Source organism: Hylaeus volcanicus, chromosome 2, assembly GCF_026283585.1.
Source record: "Hylaeus volcanicus isolate JK05 chromosome 2, UHH_iyHylVolc1.0_haploid, whole genome shotgun sequence".
NCBI classification, from domain to species: Eukaryota; Metazoa; Arthropoda; class Insecta; order Hymenoptera; family Colletidae; genus Hylaeus; species Hylaeus volcanicus.
In genome coordinates, this window is record NC_071977.1 from 23450562 (window position 1) to 23469472 (window position 18911).

An 18911-nucleotide genomic window follows, 5' to 3' on the forward strand; every position below is an offset into this window, starting at 1 on the left:
CACTGAGGAAACAAGATTTTTCTGCTGGAAGATTAGACTTGTTTAGGATTGCATTTCGATCAAACTGTCACGTATGCAGTAAAACATCTTTTGGGGATTTATTTGTATACATAATGAGGGCACAGAACAATTTCTAGAACTTTTCCAATCGTGTACCTTCTACAAAATATTTTTTCTTTTATCTCTCCAGCCCTATTGTTTCGTTTTTATTCAACTATTAAGGGTATTTTTGAAGGAACCATGGGTGACATCGGATACGTGTCACGAAGATGTGAAACACGAATCGATTCAAGGAGACGCAGGCGTAGAACCTGACAGAAATGGGTCAAGTTAGAAGATCCCAGAAGTTGTCCAGGGTCGATAGCCGATGTACGGAAACGTAGGGCAAAAATAGGTCAAGGGAGCGTAAAGAAACTTTGACATTAAATAGACTATTCTGAATAAAATGGAAGAGTCGAGTTATAATAGCTTCCACAACACTACGAACATATTATGTTGAAACTGTGTTCTTCAGAATTTGAAGAAGTTTTAATGCTTCGCAGAACAAAAATTGTATACCTCACGTGTTTATCTAGATATATCAATCGCAATACTGCAAACTACAGGCAGTTAATTATTTATTTCAGAAAAAAATAATTTCTCTAATTTAAAATTGAATGTCGTGTAACGTGATCGTCGTCTTAGTTTCAATCTTAATATTTTCCACAAGGCGAGAACGGCATCCGTGTATTTTATAGCTCGAGTTCGCAATTTAACATCCTAATATTTTGCAATCGGATCCCGCGATTCTACATCCTAATATTTTGCAACACGAGCTTGGGATTGAAAAGATTGCTGTTTTGCAACGCGAGTCGATTTCGATTCAACGATAAAGAGTTCCCTGTACTTGCACGCGCCTCGTTAGGAGTGAAACATCCGAAATGGTCAGACGCTGAGATTCCATTATCGTTGTCACTTGATGTGAAAGGTTTATTATGATCGAAAGATTTTTATTGGAACGATAATTTTAATTATGGAAGTCTAGACTTGAGAAACTCGGTTAAAGTTATTCCTTGTTTATTGAAACGCATTGCGGTGTCGCTCGTATTGTAGATCTTTCGTCATCGGTATCGCGAGAATAATTACTGAAAACGATAAACAACGAGAATCACCATATCAGTGATCGTTTTGCTAATTTGCACGGTCCACTTTCGCGTAATGATCCCATTTCGACATAATTTCGAAGTCTCGACTAGCTTTTCTGTAAGGATCATATAGACCGGTCTATTTTTTTCTTAATAAAAGATAACTTATACTTTTTCGAGCTGAATGTGTTCCTTTATTCAATGTAAAATAAGCAATCAATTAAATAAAAAACCAAAAAGAAACCCGCCCAACGTGGGACTCTACTGTACCGACTGAGCTAGTCAGGCATAAAACAAGAATTTTCAAAAGTATCTTTTCAATCCTTCTCTAATGTGATGCTTTAAATCAATATAAACACGTCCATATTTATAACATAAGTAAACGTGCATGGACATACAAAACTCTTTAACTTGATTTTTTTTTAAATTGTAAATACATACAATTTTATCATCTTGTCAATGCTGTAGAGTTAGAATGGATATAAAATGATCAGCTTTATTGTACTGTTTGAGAACTATAAACGATATCCTCATTTTTTACGCTACACCTGATTCAATAAACTCGTAATCAACTTATATTTATTACTGCAGGTGTGAGGGTGGCGCTGAAAGCATAGCTGGAAAATTCCGGCAGAGCCTACGTTGCCATAGATCACTTTTATAGAGGTGGAACTCTGGCGTTTTCCAAATCATAATTCTGAACACGACGGCGTCTTTTTAGGGAGTACCTCCATGAATACCTTAGAAATATCAATAGTAAAATAGAGATTCAAACACGTCTTGGTCATTCCATCACAAATTTTCCAATGTATACATTTTATATAATAGATTGCAATGATATTGAAGTAAAGTGTAGTCAACATGCAGGGCCGGCGCAAGGAAGGTTCAGGCATTGAGCTTTATCCTAACTGGAGCGTGAACTGTGAGAGAGAAGCCGGTCCGAGAGAGATGCAAGATGAGTGGTTCCGGTGGTACTATCCTATAGCAAATTTATGTGTGGAGGGAGACAGACTCCTCTTTGTTTGAATTTCGCGGCACTCCAGAAATTATTTACAGATTAATTATGTACAGATTTGAACTTTATTTCCTTTTTATTTATATATAAAACGATAGAAACATTAATAATAATGTAATAATAATGAAATAGTATACATAATTTACATACCATAATTTAGATCATATAAATATATACAATTTGGTATAGAGCTAAATTTTATTATTTGTCACAATTCAATTTATATTGTATTTATCCAATTTTATGCGGAAAAGAATCTGAAAGTAACTCACTTTTGTTCCGCACGTATGTTCCCCCTCTACAAATAAATTTGCTATATGATAATACCGGAACCACCCATTTTGCATTTCTCTCGGACCTCCGTCGCCTCTACTTCTTCCTACAGGAGTTCACACTCCAGTTAGGATAGAGCTCAATGGATTCAGCGCGTTCGCCAGAACCCGGTCCCGCGTTTTAAAAGGCCCCGCGGTCTACGAAAATTACTGAATGAAAAGGTACCGATTTTGATTAACTTTTTACAGAGGGATGATACCATTAACAAATGGAAGCAATTTTTGCTGAGATGCAAGACATTTTTTTAGTAGCGATGATTAAATTGAAAGGAGTGACAAAAATCATCAAAGTATTATTGTTTAATATTCATCTTATATAAAATATATAGCATTTGTAAGTAAATAATTCCTCGTTGTAAAATTCAAGTGTACGATTTGAATGTGAATTCAGGCCCCGCAAAATTTTTGAACCCGGCCCCGCAAAAGGTCACGCCGGCCCTGTCAACATGAAACGATCTTAGGCAGGGGTGCCATCGGGAGCCATCGATTTTATTTATATAGAGCCGACCCTGATCTGGAAATACGACGAACATCACAGTTTCAAACATGAGTTTCCCATCTGTCTCTGTTAAACTACTCTGTGACGACCCTGTAGGAAAAGTCGTTTATTATACCTTCAGTTTGAATCGTACATTAGCACATGTTTCCGGGGAGAGAGATTTCGAGGTTTATTTTTTGTTTAACATATATATATTCTTATTTGATGCGTGATTCGAGTGATAAGTAAAATGTCACGGTCTGCGAAAGATTCGGATGAGGAGATAGACGTGAAAGATGGTTCGTATTTTTCATTTTTTTGGTTTGTGTGCGCACGCGGTTCAACTGGTCATCGACTTGTAACGGTCGATTCGGCATCGATTATCATACTTTATTTGGCATAAGAACGTGTGACATTAATCGAATTCGTTTTTAAACATTGCGTAAAACAAATAGTTCGCCTTTTGTAAAGCTCAGACGTATATTTTTTCATTTTTTCTTCATATTGTACCGTATCTTCAGGTCGCAAGACTCGTGTTCTCACCGGGTTGGGATCTGTTAGTTCCCCTCTACGCCGTAGTTCTCGTGTTAGGACAGCTGCTAAACAATTTGAATCCTCGCCTGAATCGTCTGCGAGTGAGGCTAGCAGCGTTAGTAAAGAACAGTTAACAAGAACAACGAGACGTCGAACGAGTAATATGTTTCCAACGGTAACGGAAAACACGAGGAGCTTACGGCCCCGAAAAAATTCCCCATCATCCGATATCAGCGAAACCATGGAAATAGATGCTACTCTTACACCTACAAAAAAGACCAAAAATATTGCTGGAAGTGATATACTTAGCAAATCTAATAGTCGATCAAGGTATATGAAGTACTGTAGCAATATAAATATGAATATACTTCTTAAAATAAAGTTACTTTTTATTTAATTATTTCCTCTTTTCTTCCTTTGCTTGTAGCAAGAGGTCTACAAGAGCTGGGTCTGAAGCAAAGTCAACACCGCCTATAACAAGAGTTACACGTAGAACAAGAGCTAGTTCTGTAGGATCCGAAGTAGAAGTAAATCAAACCAAATTGAGTACACCTGTTGAAATAAGAAGACGAGCATCGATATTACCATCTGAGGCAACTGTTGTAGAAGAAAAAGAAGATTCTATAAAATTGGATCATACAATAAATGAAGTTAAAGAACTGAATGAAATGGGTATGTTATCTACAAAATTTATTCTCATGGTACTTAAACATTTAATTCAAGGAAAGTAATTTTATAATAATTTTATGCTGTATTGTATTTTAGATGTTGAAGGACCTAGCCCAAAAGGTACAAAGAAATTATCAATATCAATAGAAAAGCTTGACCCAAATCATAGAAACACAAGTCAAAAAATACAAGATGCAATACATGGTAAGCCAAATGATGAAAATATTTTGGAACAAGAAGAAAGCATTTCTACGGATAATGTAGCCCAATCACGATCGGTATCTTTAGAACATAATACGTCCGAAGTACTTTCCCAAAATACCAGTACTGACACACTTAAAGATGAAAATGTATTAAGTAGTACGGTAGTAGAACAAGACGAAGATCTTAGCAATAAAGAAAATCAAGCAGCAAACATTAATAATGATTCACAAAGTAGGGATGATCTAATATTCTCAAATGTATTATTGCAAAGCCCAAAACCGTTGTCTGAAAGTAATGTCAATGTCAGTAAGTTAAGTAAAGAAAAATGCACATCCCCTAGTATCGAAACTGCAATGTATTCTCATTCAAAAGATTCATCAGAAATAACAACAGATGCCATTGTTTCCATCAAAGAGACTATCACTAATACTAATACAATCAATAATCCAACAAATACAAGTGAAATAAACGCATTGATCCTGGATGAGGATTCAGACAATATGCAAAAATTAGTTCTAAGCACGGATACCGAGTCATTAAATGGTGACACTCCGCTTAATGAAAGTATAAATCAAGATATTGTACATGTAGAAACGTGTGAAGATTCAAGTATAAATGGTAGCATTCAAATTGTAGAGTGCACAGATGATGTCAGAAAATCAAATGATGATAAGTTTACTGCGATAAGTAATCAATCAATAGAGCCAGCCAACAAGTCATTTTCGAAGATTAAAGAATGTGATGAAGATGCAGACATCAAGATGGATATTTCAAGTGAACATATAGAAAAAATTACAAATACGAATGAAGAATCTGAGAAAGATACTATAAATGAGATTATGGTTAAGGATGATAAACATGAGACAACAAAGAAACTTGATAAATCAAATATATCAGAAAATGTTATGGAAACTGATACATTAGACTTTAAAGAAACACATTTACCTCCTAATCTAAATAATGTCACTCAGTCGAATTCTTGTATCATCTCAAAGGATGATGATGCTACAAATAATTCACAGAACATAGAAGAAACGAATAATTTGCTTAATGAGAAAACGCAAAAATCCTCGGATGCTCACATAAGCCCACGGAATTCTACGTCTACTAATAAAAATGAAGATAATATAACTGATGTGGTTAAGAGTAGTCAATCTTCCACTGTTGCAGAAACACCAGCTGAGTCTGAAGAAGAATTACCTGAGAAAGAGAAACAACAAGAGAAAGATTCTACATTGGATGATTCATTGAGTTCAAAGAAGCAATCTATAGATAAATCAGAGCCAAATGAACAAAAGATGACTGAAGCGGATCTAGAGACGTGTAAAAAGAATCTAGAAAGTATGGATGTCGACGATAATGATTCTGATACAAATACGGCAAATTTATTTCAAGATATTCCAGTTGGTGAATGGAAAGAGAAGAATGACGATGACGATAAAAGTTCGATACATTCATTGTCGACGGAAAGACTAGACAACGAAAGTGAAGCGGAATGTGACCTTATTTTAGTCGATAGGGAAGCATGGTTAGCTGCTGAGAACATAAGACTCGAGAAAGAAAAGGAACTGTCCGATTATGATTCAGATGATACTGTTCTATTAAAAATTCAAAACGATTCCGCAAAAGCACAAAATGATCGGACGGTAGATGAATCAAAAGATAGATCTAAGTTGAATGTTAGTAAAGGTAAAAATTTAAACACAAGTAAGATGAATCAATCGAGACAGCAAGAAGAAATAAAAGACACAAAGGAAACTAAAGAACAGTGTACTCTCAAAAACAATACTTCAATTCGAAAGTCCGCGGGAAAAAAAAATATATCCGAGTCACACGAAGAGACAGAAAAGGAAGATTTAAATAAATCGTTAACTAATACCCCGTTAGATGAAAGTAAATCTAAGGATGTCCTAAAAAAACAAAAGTCACCCAGCAAAACGATTCAAGAGATGGACAATGAACTTGAACAATCTAGTAAAATAGAAACAGCAAAGAGAAAATCGTTAAGTAGATGTATAGAAAGTGATTCTGATAGTGAAGATGTATTTACAACTAGCAAGAGAAATGAAAAAAGACAGTCGTTACATGATTCTTCACTGAAAAAAATAAAGTCGAAACAAATAGGAATATTAGGAGAATCTGACAATGAATCTAAAGAGTCTGAGTTCACTAAAAAAAAGAGGAGTGTTATAAAGAAAAAGTTAAATAAAAATGCTTCGATCATTGTTGACACTGATTCGGATTCCGATAGCAGTAAAAACAATATTGAGTCTGAAGATTCAGAAAGTGAAAGCGTGGAATTACCTAAATTCTTATTTGGTCAAGGAAGCGACAGTGATGACGGCGATGATGATAAATCTAATAAAAGTATCGATTCTGATATTCAAAGAGAGTATAATCTTCATGGTGATGATGACGCAAAATTTTCTGATGATGATGTACCTGGAGATGAATGCAGAGCGTCGGAAACTGAATCTTCGGACCCAGATGACAATGGATCAGATCTTACAGATTTTGTAGTTGATGATGATGAAGTTGAAGAAGAAGAATATGATGAAGAAGAAGAGGGAGGAGAAAGTGAATTAGAAATAGATATTGAGGATGATGAAGAAAATGAAAAAGAAGATGAAGAAGTAGTAGAAGAACAAGATGAAAATATACAATCAGAGGAAGAAATGGACGGAATTGAAGATGAAGCACAACAGGAAGTAACTGATGAAGACGAACAAGAAGTTATTGATAAAACAGCTACAAATAAATCATTGGATACTTCGAATAAAAGAAAGAGTAAATTAAGAAAATCAGTTGATACAAATTTGTCTGAAACGATAAAGAGCAGTAAAAAAGAAAAAAAGGCCATAGCAGATATCTCTTCAACGGAAACAAACGAAGACGAACATTTATCTTATTCGCCTTTGTTAAATTCTTTTACAATGAAAAAATCAAATAAAAAACGTGTTTCAATTGATAACGAACAATTACTGAATAACTCTACGTTGTTATTTAATAAAAATGTGCTTAAACTTAATAAATCAATGGAATGTAGTACTCCTACAAATAGTTCGTGTAAACGAACAAAATTCAACGTAAGTTCAGAAGCCACTTCAGTAAAATTGACCAATGAGACAAAGGAAATCGAAGAAGACGACGATACGAATTTAAATACGGAAGAAATTGAAAACAGAACATTAGGAATTGGAAATAGTTCGAAAAAATTAAGCAAAGAAAATGTTATGAATAGAAGTGTCCCACTGAAATTATCTGAATCAGTAAAACTCATAGAAAAAATAAATTTGTCAAGATCAAGGCCTTCTAAATTCACAGAATTGCATAAAACGGTACTAGCTCCATCTACTGTATCGCCTACTACAATATACTTAGAAAAAGAGAAATTGAGCAGAAGCGCACCAGAATTAGAACTTGATATTAAATCTATGAAAACAATCACCGACAATATAAACAATGAACAGAGTAGATCATTAATCTCATTGGAAAATGCAAATGTAAACATTGACAAATCAGATGGAGAACCAACGCAGGAAGTAAATGTCTCGTTAAGAAAGAAACTATTTCAAGTAGCTGAAAACATATTAGAAAAGGATGGTCAAAAGAAACGAAAGAAAAGAAAGAAACCAACAGTAACAGATACAAATTCTATCTTATTTGATCAAGACAATTGCAAAGAGGATTCACCCGTTGTGGATAATAATAATGACGCGGAAATACTTTCGAATGAGAAAACGAAGAAACGGAAGAAGAAAAAGACAGTGCGTGCTGTCGTTGAAGAACCTCTAATAGAAGTTGAAACAAAACCAGAAAGTAAAGACGAACTAATACATAACGAAGGGAAAAAGAAGAAGAAACGACAGAATATTATCGAAAATGCTACAGAATCTACAAGCACAAATGTAAAAAATAAAATATCTACAAATAAAAAAGATAAAAATGAAAAGATGATTGTTTTCTCATCTGAAGAAACAGTTGAAAGATTGTCGAACAAAAAACGAAAGTTATTAAAGGATGTTGCTTCTGAAAGTGAACAAGCAATAGTTCAAAAAGTATCCAAGAAAAAACAGAAGACATTAAAGGATGTTGCTCCTAAGAGTGAAGAAGTTTTAGTTGAAAAAGTACCTAAGAAAAAACAGAAGTTATTAAAAAATATAGGTTCAGAGCGTGAAGAAGTTTTAGTTGAAAAACTGTCCAAGAAAAAGAAGAAATTATCAAACGATGTTACATCACAAAATGCCGAAGTTTCAACTGAGAAATTATCTAAGAAAAAACAGAAAGCATTATTGAAAGATGCACAATATGAAGAAACCTTAGTTGAAAGCTTACCGAAGAAAAAACAAAAGAATAAAGGAAAATCTAGTAAATCACATCAATCTAGGGCTGCAGAGTTGGATTTAGACGAAGGTTCAGAAGTAGTTGCATTTTCTAAAGCTCGAGATAAAGCATTAGAAGTTATAAAACGTACTACTAGTGCCGTTAAAGCAAATAAAGAACTTAAAAAGAAATCACACCGAGAGCATACACAAAAAATGCAAAATGAAGAAGAAATGATTTCCAAAAGAAGTGTTAAGCGACTTCCTGATGAAGTTCTTGAAAATCTTTCGGACGTTCCATTGAAATCGTTGAAGAGGAGGAAATTATCGAAGGTTCAAGAACAAGTACTTCCATCGCGTTCTATGTTTGATTCAAAGGCGAAAAAAGAAATTACAGGCGTAGATGAGGATGATTTTATTCCATTAAGTTCCTATGGAGGTACAACTCAGTTTAAAGTTGTCAATCTTCAAAAATTAAAGAAAAAGAAGAAGGATTCGGAAGTAGTCGCATTTAGAGAGAAAATGCTCACTAGAAATTCTCGGCAACCTATTTCAGCTTACTTAATGTATGTAGAAAAACAAAAAGCGTCGGGTAAATCGAAGTTTTGTAACAAACCATACTAAACTTATTTGTCTTTCATATAATGCGATCTGCGAGCATTGTAGAATATCATTTTAAGTTTAGTACTTGGTTATAATTGTTATAATCGCTGTGTTTTTTTAAATATTTTGTACAAGTTAGGCGCCTTAAATATTAATTATTGTAATCTAGTGTAAAGTAATGTATATTTTTTACTATAAATTGTTGGCGCATTTTAACAAATGACGCCAAATCGTTATTATGTAATAATCGAACATTTTTCGGTAAAAACTGTTCTACAATAAATTGAGATCTAATATAAAAATAAAACGTGGTTATTCGAAAAATCCCAACGTGGAAATGTATAATTTTTATAAAAATAATTGTTAATATAATTTGTTGTATTTAACGGGAAAATAAATAATATAAATCTAAAGTTAAATATTCCATTTAATTTTATATTCAGTTTATGAACTGATAATTTTTAATGACATAACTTATACATATTGCAGAAATTTTCACTAAACAGAAATTGCACATAGTAAAAAAGTTTATTAACAATATTTGTACATTTTTAGCAAATGATTATCGAAATGGGAATTAGTCGTTACATGACAGTGTAATGACAATATAATATTAGAATCGTTGATCTTTAATGATTTTCTTTCAAATACAATGTACAAATTGATTCTACCGTTTTAAGCACGTATTATACAATCTTCAGGTACTTCTCTTTTCAAATTAAAAAAACAGGCACCACTTGCTGCATTTTCTCCCGTGAATATAATGCACGCTAAACCGTTCACTGCCATATGTTGCCATAGTTTATGTACCCATTTATTTACCGTTCGAAATGTTACTTCTGCGTGGTCATTTTTTAATTTCTCTTCTTCTAACCTGATGTGACATAAGGTAAATGCGTGTTCCATTGCTATCTCAGAAGCTCGTTTTATGGCCTGTTTATTACTTTCGGCAACAACAAGTCGCACCTGAAATAAAAATAATTATGATATTATATTGGTTCCAGTTTTTTAATCATTTATAATTTACATGCATACTTGATCATTTTTATCAAAATTATCGTCGTCCATGATGTTAATAGAAGAAGTCAAATACTTAGCGTATTCGTTCATGACATCTTCGTTACCCACAACTGCTGCTGTTTTCTGGTCTTTTGTTACATGTTTGAAAAGCGAAGTAGCATATTTTCGCATTTCTGATTTCAACGTATTTTTTGAATTGTTATGGTCTTCTACTTCCGATTTTAAAACTTCTATATCGCATCGACCAAGTAACACAGAATCACCATAATATACGCTATTTGCTAATTTTAATTGCGTTAACTTCATAGAAGCCTTTGAATCTTCAGTTGAACAATGCCCACCTTTATCTTCCTGTATTCTCTCACCGAGAAATTCTCTGACTAAAGTTTGTAATTTTGTTTTCCTGTACCTGCATTTAATATAATGACTAGTTACTTCTAGACGAAATATTTCTTTGGTGAACAAAATTTAATACGAAAAGGTGATCGATGATTACCTGTCACCGGTAATATTAAAGATTACAGATGTATCAATAATATACGGATGCATCATTTTCAAGGTATGTAAATCAAAGTTTAAACTTTGCCCCACAAGAATAGCATCAGCAGGAAGTAGTTTTCGTAAAGCTTGTTGAACATCATCTAACGTAATTGTTACGTCATCCAACATTTCTTTTGTAATACCGCTGAATCGAGTGAGATAATCGATAATAGGACGTTCTGGTTTTACCAGACTATCGTAAATAATCTGTGATAAGAATTTAATAGCATCTGTAGATTTTTCTACATTGGAATAATATTAGTTATAAACTTACATTCATGCTTTCATCAACGAGTGATATTCTCGTCAGTTCCAATTCTCCGGTTGTTGTTCTACACATTTCACAGTCTAAACCGAACATTGGTGATTTTGCCGTAGCTTCCACGTATTCATCCTTTGTCATTATATAATTTTCGTATCTACATACCAGACGTATATTAATATAATACAAATATAATCGAGAACACTTTTTATCAACGATACTAACTTTTTCGCTAATTCGCCCTTTAGTGGTATTGGATAATTTTCTTCTACCATTTGACATAAAGATAAAAGTAATTGCGTTCGAGGAAATTTATCGGTATGGGGTAGTTCCGATGATTTTTTATCAGACCCATTATTTGAATTAGTGTATTGCATTGGAAAAACAGTTCTTAATAATTTGATTACATCCCCTGTACTTTGTAAAGCAGCCTCTAACGATCCATATTCTAAAAGAGGAATTTAGTATAAATTTTTGAATCTGTTATATCAGCAATAATAAAACAAAAATATCTTGAAATATATGTACGTTTAATCAATCTGTCCCTATGTATACCAGTTATAGGAACAGCAGCCAGATCTTCAATTACCGATCCCCCATATGCGGCGGGTGTTACTACTTCAACGCGATGTTCCAATTTCGATGTTATATGTGAAAATATACTCTCATAAGCCATAAAATGATAAAGAGACAGCCCTTCGACAACAAGAACCACAGTGTGTGCGACCTTTTCAAAAATTTATTGATCATTTTTAAAATGTCTTTGTACCTTCTTGTACTTTTGTATTGTTTTATTACCTTGTTGTACTTTTCAAGATGACACCATCTTGTTGGCATGTAAGGTGAGTGATGGCCATGTAGAGAGAACAATAATAAATGTTGTACGTCGCTTAGGAAAATAGGAATTCTATCATTGTCTTTAAAATTAAAACTTAAACTAGCATTTTCGCCAACTGCTTTTAAGTGTAAGCGAGGTATCGCTCTAAGTTTTTTTTTGCGTTCCTTTAATTTTTGTTTCAATTCCAGATACTCATCGCCACTTAGTCTGCAGAATGGTAGCGTTTGATTAATGTTTTCTTAAAAATTCCTACTTGTAATTTTTAATTTCTAAACACACCTAGGTTTTTTATTAGCTAGTGGATTCGATTCTTCATTAATTATTGTATCTTCCTTTTTAAGAGAATTTTCCGAATAAGAATCTTTCGGATCCTCGCAACAAGGTCTTTTACGCGTCGAGATGTCGTCCATAGAAATTTCGTTACCATCCCCGTCGTTGGTTTGATCTCCTTCCTCAGACTTATAAGAATACTTATGAAATAAAAGTAACTGTAAATGTTTCATTTTTGTTGATTATACTAACAGTTTTTTTCAGAGCAAGTATTTTTGCTTCTCTATCCTTATCGTTTAATTTAGTAATTTCCAAAAGAGCTGCCATCTTCTTTTTCTTGTTTTCTATTCTTTGCAATTGCTTTGTTGTTAAATTCTTCATGATATTTTCTCTTGTTTTGTTTGAATAAAATTAAAGTTATGCACCTTCAAAAAAACGAATTGGAAGAAACTGTTGCATGTATTCAGAAACAATTTGAGTAAGTATTTAATGATAAACTCGTACTTTTATTCTAATCTTAAAACTTTAAGTATACGAAGTTGTAAAATAAAATGTTATGATATTAAAGTCATATTGTAAAAATAGATTCTTTGGAGTACATCGTAAAGCATGTGGGTAGAATTACTTATACAAATTTATTGTAAAGGTTCTGTTTAATATCGTTTAGGGGCATTAGGATAAAATTACCTGAGAATTGTACAAGATGAAAAATTACTTGTGTTATATGTAATGCAAAATGTATGTTACACATTTCTGATAAAGATAGGCACGAAGGTCAGATATAGCCCTTGATGAATAAATACATTTGGTTATATAGAAATTCAAAGATGATGTTCTCGGATTTCATGTGCAAGATAATCTTTCAATTTGACGTTTGCTATAAGAATACATCTATAACCAGTTTTATCGTTTTTCTTCCCATTACTTGGTTACCATCCATTGTTAAATACTAGAAATGCTATCTGATAAATTGGATGGCAAATGTTTTGCTCCAATAGTTATATAAAATGTGTTCATCAAACACAAAAGTGTATTTACAGCGTTTCATATTTTCATTTAAAAACTTCATTATACAAAACAACAGATATATCAAGTAAAAGATTTATACAATCCTTAATTAAAGATTTATGTTCGTTATCTATTTCGTTTTCGTGCTAAAAATTTATGATAATAAATAAAAGCATGTTTACCATTGTCAGTGATTTTGAGGTTATATCTTCTTTGAGCTCCTGTAATCACAATCAGATTGTTCACAGTAGAAATAAATAGACTAGTAGACGCTACATTTGGAAATCATTATTTTTTATTAAACTTTAATTAAACGTCTTCACTCAAAAGTTACAGTATTTACAAACAGAGATAATGGAATATCCAGGTATTTAAACCACATTACTTCATGACTATGGCACTTGTTAACGTGAGAGGTCAGCACTCAATTAATCCCACTGAACTTACAGTGGTTTAGTGTAAGTGGCGCCATTGGTGACAAAATGCCCAAGTTTGTAGTGAAAATAGTTCCCATTGTTACTACTAGATAGCGCCATTCACTAAAGAGCCGATAACTATTGCAAAATTAAATAATTATCCATAAAATTGATAAATTCGACATATAAACTAATATATTGTACTGTTATAAAGGAAGGAATCGTATTCATTATACATTTATGGAAAATAAAACATAATTTATTAGCATGTAGTGGTGGCGCCATCTTATACAACCTGTGAGAACTATTTTCACTACAAACTTGGGCATTTTCCCACCGATGGCACCACCGGTATTAATAAAAAATTCAAAATTGATAAATTTGACATAATTACACATGCGATAACCTTTTTATTATTCCATGCACTTATTATTTAATTTCATTTGTTAATTATAAAGGAAAGTAAATATTAGGAGGTTATTCAATAAGGATAAAAAAACTTGTGTCCATGAATCGAGGGAATATACGAATATATATTAAAATGCAAAATTAAATTGTATTGTAATCGATAGAAATTATTTCCTTTAACATCTGTTTAGATAAACAGATAACTAGAAGGAACTTATGCTAAGTGTGTACATGGTAAATGTATTGTATAAAATCCATCTGTGGGACAATAAACGATATTAAACCACATAATTAAACTAATACCACCGAATTGATCCATTCAAATCTATGAAATATTAAATTCTTCTTCTGTTGCATTTGTAATTATTATTACGAAAGTCTATACATTACCAAAAGAAGAAATACTTCTACAGGACATCGTCGAAGAAATCTTTTGTAAATATTCCTTGTTGTAATGAATTTATTGAATTGGAGGAATCTGACAATATATTCCATTTTTAATCAAATTTTTCAACGTATACACCAGGCTTAATTTATGTTTAATGTTACACAGTGTTAAACATGATCAATGCAATCGATGCTTTTAAAATCCCTCCATTTGAGAGAGATTCTAGCTACACTACTGGTTGGAGAAAGCGACTATCCACGACCAGAGACACAAACATCCACTTACGATACATTATACACACACGAAGGAAATCAAAAGATTCTAATCTATGTTCTAAGCTGGTACGATTATGCGCTTTATGCATCGGTGTGCATTCCCCACCCGTACGGTGGACACGGTGAAAACATATTTTTCACTTTAATCTGTTTCTATCTTCTCAATGTAGCTCGCGGTGCAGTACTATAAATTATACATCCACGTATAAGGTATTCAATTTCTTCATTTGCGGATAAACTACTCGTCGATAAGCAAAATCTAATAAATTACTATTACCAGATAATACTTACGAAAATTTCTACGAAATTAGAAAGTTGTTTCGAAGTAACTGAAATTCAAAACAACTTCATAACATTCAAATCCTACAGATTAATTTTCTCTAACTCTTTGCCTTCAGAATTAATTTTTGTTTAGTTATTAACAATTCTTTTCGTGGTTCATATTATTACCATGGCTGATTAGTAGACTACTGATCGCTAAAGTGTTAAAATGTCAATATATCGAAATGCCATAAATTATATCGTAATCAGAATTACAATCTGCTCACGTACCTACTATAAGTGAACTGAATTCTGTTCAAGCGGAAGATTTATCTGGTGCTAAATCCACCCCTAATTACCGAGTAACTTAGTGATAATGTTTGGTTCGGAGCATATGAAACATGAACTGTTCTTCCTAGAATTGCAGACGAGTGATCGCACAGGACGACCAAGCCAGGATTATTTACGGCAGTCGTGCGATCGCTCGCGGGTGCACGTTTCCCACTTTCTCCGCGATTCGCTGGTTGCAGTTTCTGTACGAGCATTTCAGATCCTTGCTCATCTTCCCGTTCCCAAACAATTTTACCGGTTCTGATCGGCTGCGCTGGGAAATGGAGCGGCGGTCTATGCTTTTTAAATTATTGACTCGAAGGAAGCTTCTGCGATTTCTAGGAGATGATAAATATACAGGGTGTTCCACTTACGGTGACTACCCTACGTATTCGTTGATTTAAAGCATAGGTTCCCAACCTTTCTTGGCCCACCGCCCTCTTTTTAACCGACTTCGAAAAGGAGGAGGTTACTTAATTCGACATGTATATTTTTTTTTTTCAAACAGCGATTCGACGGCGCCTCTTTTAGGCGAAATATACTATATTACTACGTTATACATGTATTTAAAAACAAGGACCGGTTTTTATTAAAATTACTTTATTGGAAGATATTAACATGTTGATGTATTGTTTAAAATTTGATAAACAGATATACAGGGTGAGTCTTATAACGTGACGACCTCAAATAACTCGTAAGGTATTCGTTGTACGACAAAATGTTTACTAGAGGGACATACACTGATGTAATCTGTTTTTTATTACCTTACTTTTTTATTGACATATTAGAGTCACCTTCAGTTTTTTAAATGGAATCTCTAATATTTTGTTTCTAATTCGGATAAATCATGAAATTTTGCGTAAAAAAGTATTACATGAAAAGTAGGACATGAAATGTTTGAGGTCGTCACGTTATAAGACTCATCCTGTATATGATTAAAAAAATTAATATATTATTATTAGTGAGAAAGCTGAGCTTGGTGTAACGACAATCATTTTTCGATATTTCGTGTCAGATTTGTCATTAGCAATCTTAAATCGCCGCGTTCCACTATTGACAATCTGTTTCTTTTCTTTGTTGCTAAATTGTTGATTACACTGACATTTACAACATTTGTTGGACATTGAAGATATTTGTTAAAACATGCGTTCGAAGATTTTTAGTACACATTAATCAAACTTTTAGCGCGTTCTTGCGAGTATTGCCCAGGAGGCGGCAGTTTGTCCTCAGCGCCCCCCGAATTTGTTTTCGACCAAAAGCGCCCCCTTAGATCTCTTCAAAATTGTTCTGATAAAATCTCTTCAGTCACGAAGGTGCCATACTACCATCTATGCGAAAAGTACCTCAGGGTCATATTTCTCGAGGCTTCAATGTCATTGAGGTGTTTTTAAATGGCATGGGGTATTTTTATTATTATAGCATTGTAGCTGATGAAAAAACGAATTCAAACATGTAAATATATTGTAAATATGTATACAAATATGTATGCAAATATATCGTAAATATATTGTAACATGTAAATATATATACCATCAGATGACCTCGTGAGGAGTTCTTCTTATACTATAATTCGTTGACTTATGCTAGAATTAATGATCTCTTTTCTATAATTACTGTACTGTACAATCTCGCTGATATATTTATTTCCACCTCCGAAGAACATTAAGAAATTGTTGTGTGAACGAAAATTAATAGTTAGAAAGTTATAGGCTTGGAAAGTAAACCGTGTCTACATTTGAATTGCTCCATGGCTTTCATGATGGCACCCATCCTTCTGATCTGACTTGAGTAATTCAGTACAATTTGTTAAACTATACGGTTGTCTTACATACGACGGTTATCTTCATACAACAAAACATGACTGGCTACTACAGGACAATTGATTGAAGTTGCTTCTAAAAATGGCGTGTTCCTCTTTTCCCACAAAAATATATTAAAATCGTATTATTTTATTCCTTTACTCTCGTTTACGTTACCAGAAATAATACTCGACTTAACAACGGACGTACACGGTCTGTCTAAAAAAAAAAACCGAAATTTTGCTATAAAAAGAAAAAAGTACAAGTAAAGTTTTTACGCACATGTTTATTTATTCAAAATAATCTCCCTGTGCGGTCTGAATCTCCGAAATATTGCTATAATGTGTCCCTTTCATTGGAATTGGCATTACCTTGGATCATTCACCCTACTCGCCTGATCTGTCTCCCTGCGATTATTTTCTTTTTCCAAAAATTGAAAATTCCAATGAAAGAGACACATTATAGCAACATTTCAGAGATTCAGGCCGTTGTAACCGCCGTATTAAACGGGCTACCAAAACAGGAGCTGCAAAGGTCCTTCGTAATGTTAATTATGCGGTCTACACGGTGTATTGACGCAGAGGGAGATTATTTTGAGTAAATAAACGTGTGTGTAAAAACATTACTTGTACTTTTTGGAAAGTACAAGTAATGTTTGTTAGTTTGTTTTTTCTTTTAATAGCAAAAGTTCGGTTTCTTTTCAGACAGACCGTGTATGTCGTTACAACCAATGGGGCGCAGAGAGTTGACCCAGACCGTGCATTCGTTACAATCGACTTCTGATCGTCTGCGCGGATCAAGTCGATAAGTCATTGTTCATCGAAACCATGGGAATTAACCTGCAGGTAATAATTTCATTCACGCAACAATGCATTGCGCGAAATGCCAGGCCGAGCATTTATCATCGCTGCGAGTGAAAGAAAGAAGAAAGTGTAAAGATTGTCGCGGTTCGATACGTTCGGCACCTTTGAAAAGTTATCCTCGACATCGACAGGATTAACGCAACTGATCGAACCGAGTGGCCATCGTAGATCGCACAGAAAGACACGTCCTATCGTTGAGATTAAAAGTAACAAAAGTCAGGCGTTGCCTTAACGAAAATTGCGCGGTTGGCAAAGCGTTAAATTCACTTATATAACGTTGTCGTTCTCGCTGCTCGAGCGAGTGTAGGTAGCGGATGGATTTTCTTCGATAGAAACTTGGATTCCAATAGACTGTTTTTCTCGGGCCGAGATCATTGACTAAACCAGAAGGAAACGTTACTTCAGGGAATTCGAAACCAGTAGTCCACGGAAATTCGTTTCCATAGATAGTTGTAGAAAGTAATCATAACAATTGTCGACTGAAAATTTTATTCGAGATAACATTTCACATTTACCGGAAATATTAAATTTATTCTATGAATGATGGTAATGTCTAGGCATCTCAATGTCGAAGTAAACGTGCAACAAGATAACTTGTTATTTGAAACGGTATTTCAAATAACGTTATTTCAAACGTGGTCTTAGTTGTCGTCAAGACGCTGTTTCGTTCAGTCTCCCATCCCACTCATCTCGATAATTAGCATATTTACGATCTTTTTGTTCGTCTTGTATTTCTTGGAAGCAACAAATAAACTTGCCTAATGCGCAACAGTCGTTTAAATCGTACCTATAATAGTGACTTATAAAATAAAAAGCAATATTTTTACATTTATCCCAACCCTCATTATTATAGCGAGAATAGTTCCATTTCAGATCAATTGATACAACTCTATCGCTAATAATCATCCACTCGCTCCGGTTTCTAAATTTCTAATCTTGCTAAAAACATTTG

The 18911-nt window shown here is 33.6% G+C and overlaps 2 protein-coding genes across 6 annotated transcripts; one reads left to right on the top strand and one right to left on the bottom strand.

The window, feature by feature from the left end:
* Positions 1-3053: 3053 nt before the first annotated feature.
* LOC128885113 (dentin sialophosphoprotein-like) lies at positions 3054-9654 on the top strand. Its single transcript, XM_054138928.1, has 4 exons — positions 3054-3248; positions 3471-3813; positions 3911-4155; positions 4249-9654. The coding sequence occupies exons 1-4, from the start codon at positions 3200-3202 to the stop codon at positions 9300-9302; spliced, it is 5691 nt and encodes a 1896-aa protein (XP_053994903.1). The 5' UTR covers positions 3054-3199; the 3' UTR covers positions 9303-9654.
* A 136-nt stretch (positions 9655-9790) lies between these two features.
* LOC128885114 (RNA exonuclease 5-like) lies at positions 9791-13629 on the bottom strand. 5 transcript variants are annotated; one of them, XM_054138930.1, is made up of 10 exons: positions 13402-13629; positions 12464-12555; positions 12221-12399; positions 11902-12148; positions 11632-11830; positions 11329-11551; positions 11116-11260; positions 10798-11048; positions 10317-10710; positions 9791-10247 (listed from the first exon to the last, which is right to left on the bottom strand). In XM_054138930.1, the coding sequence occupies exons 2-10, from the start codon at positions 12536-12538 to the stop codon at positions 9957-9959; spliced, it is 2004 nt and encodes a 667-aa protein (XP_053994905.1). In that variant the 5' UTR covers positions 12539-12555; positions 13402-13629; the 3' UTR covers positions 9791-9956. The 5 variants fall into 5 exon arrangements, with proteins under 5 accessions (XP_053994905.1, XP_053994904.1, XP_053994908.1 ...); XM_054138929.1 differs by having other exon boundaries at positions 12464-12636; XM_054138933.1 differs by lacking the exon at positions 12464-12555.
* Positions 13630-18911: the final 5282 nt, after the last annotated feature.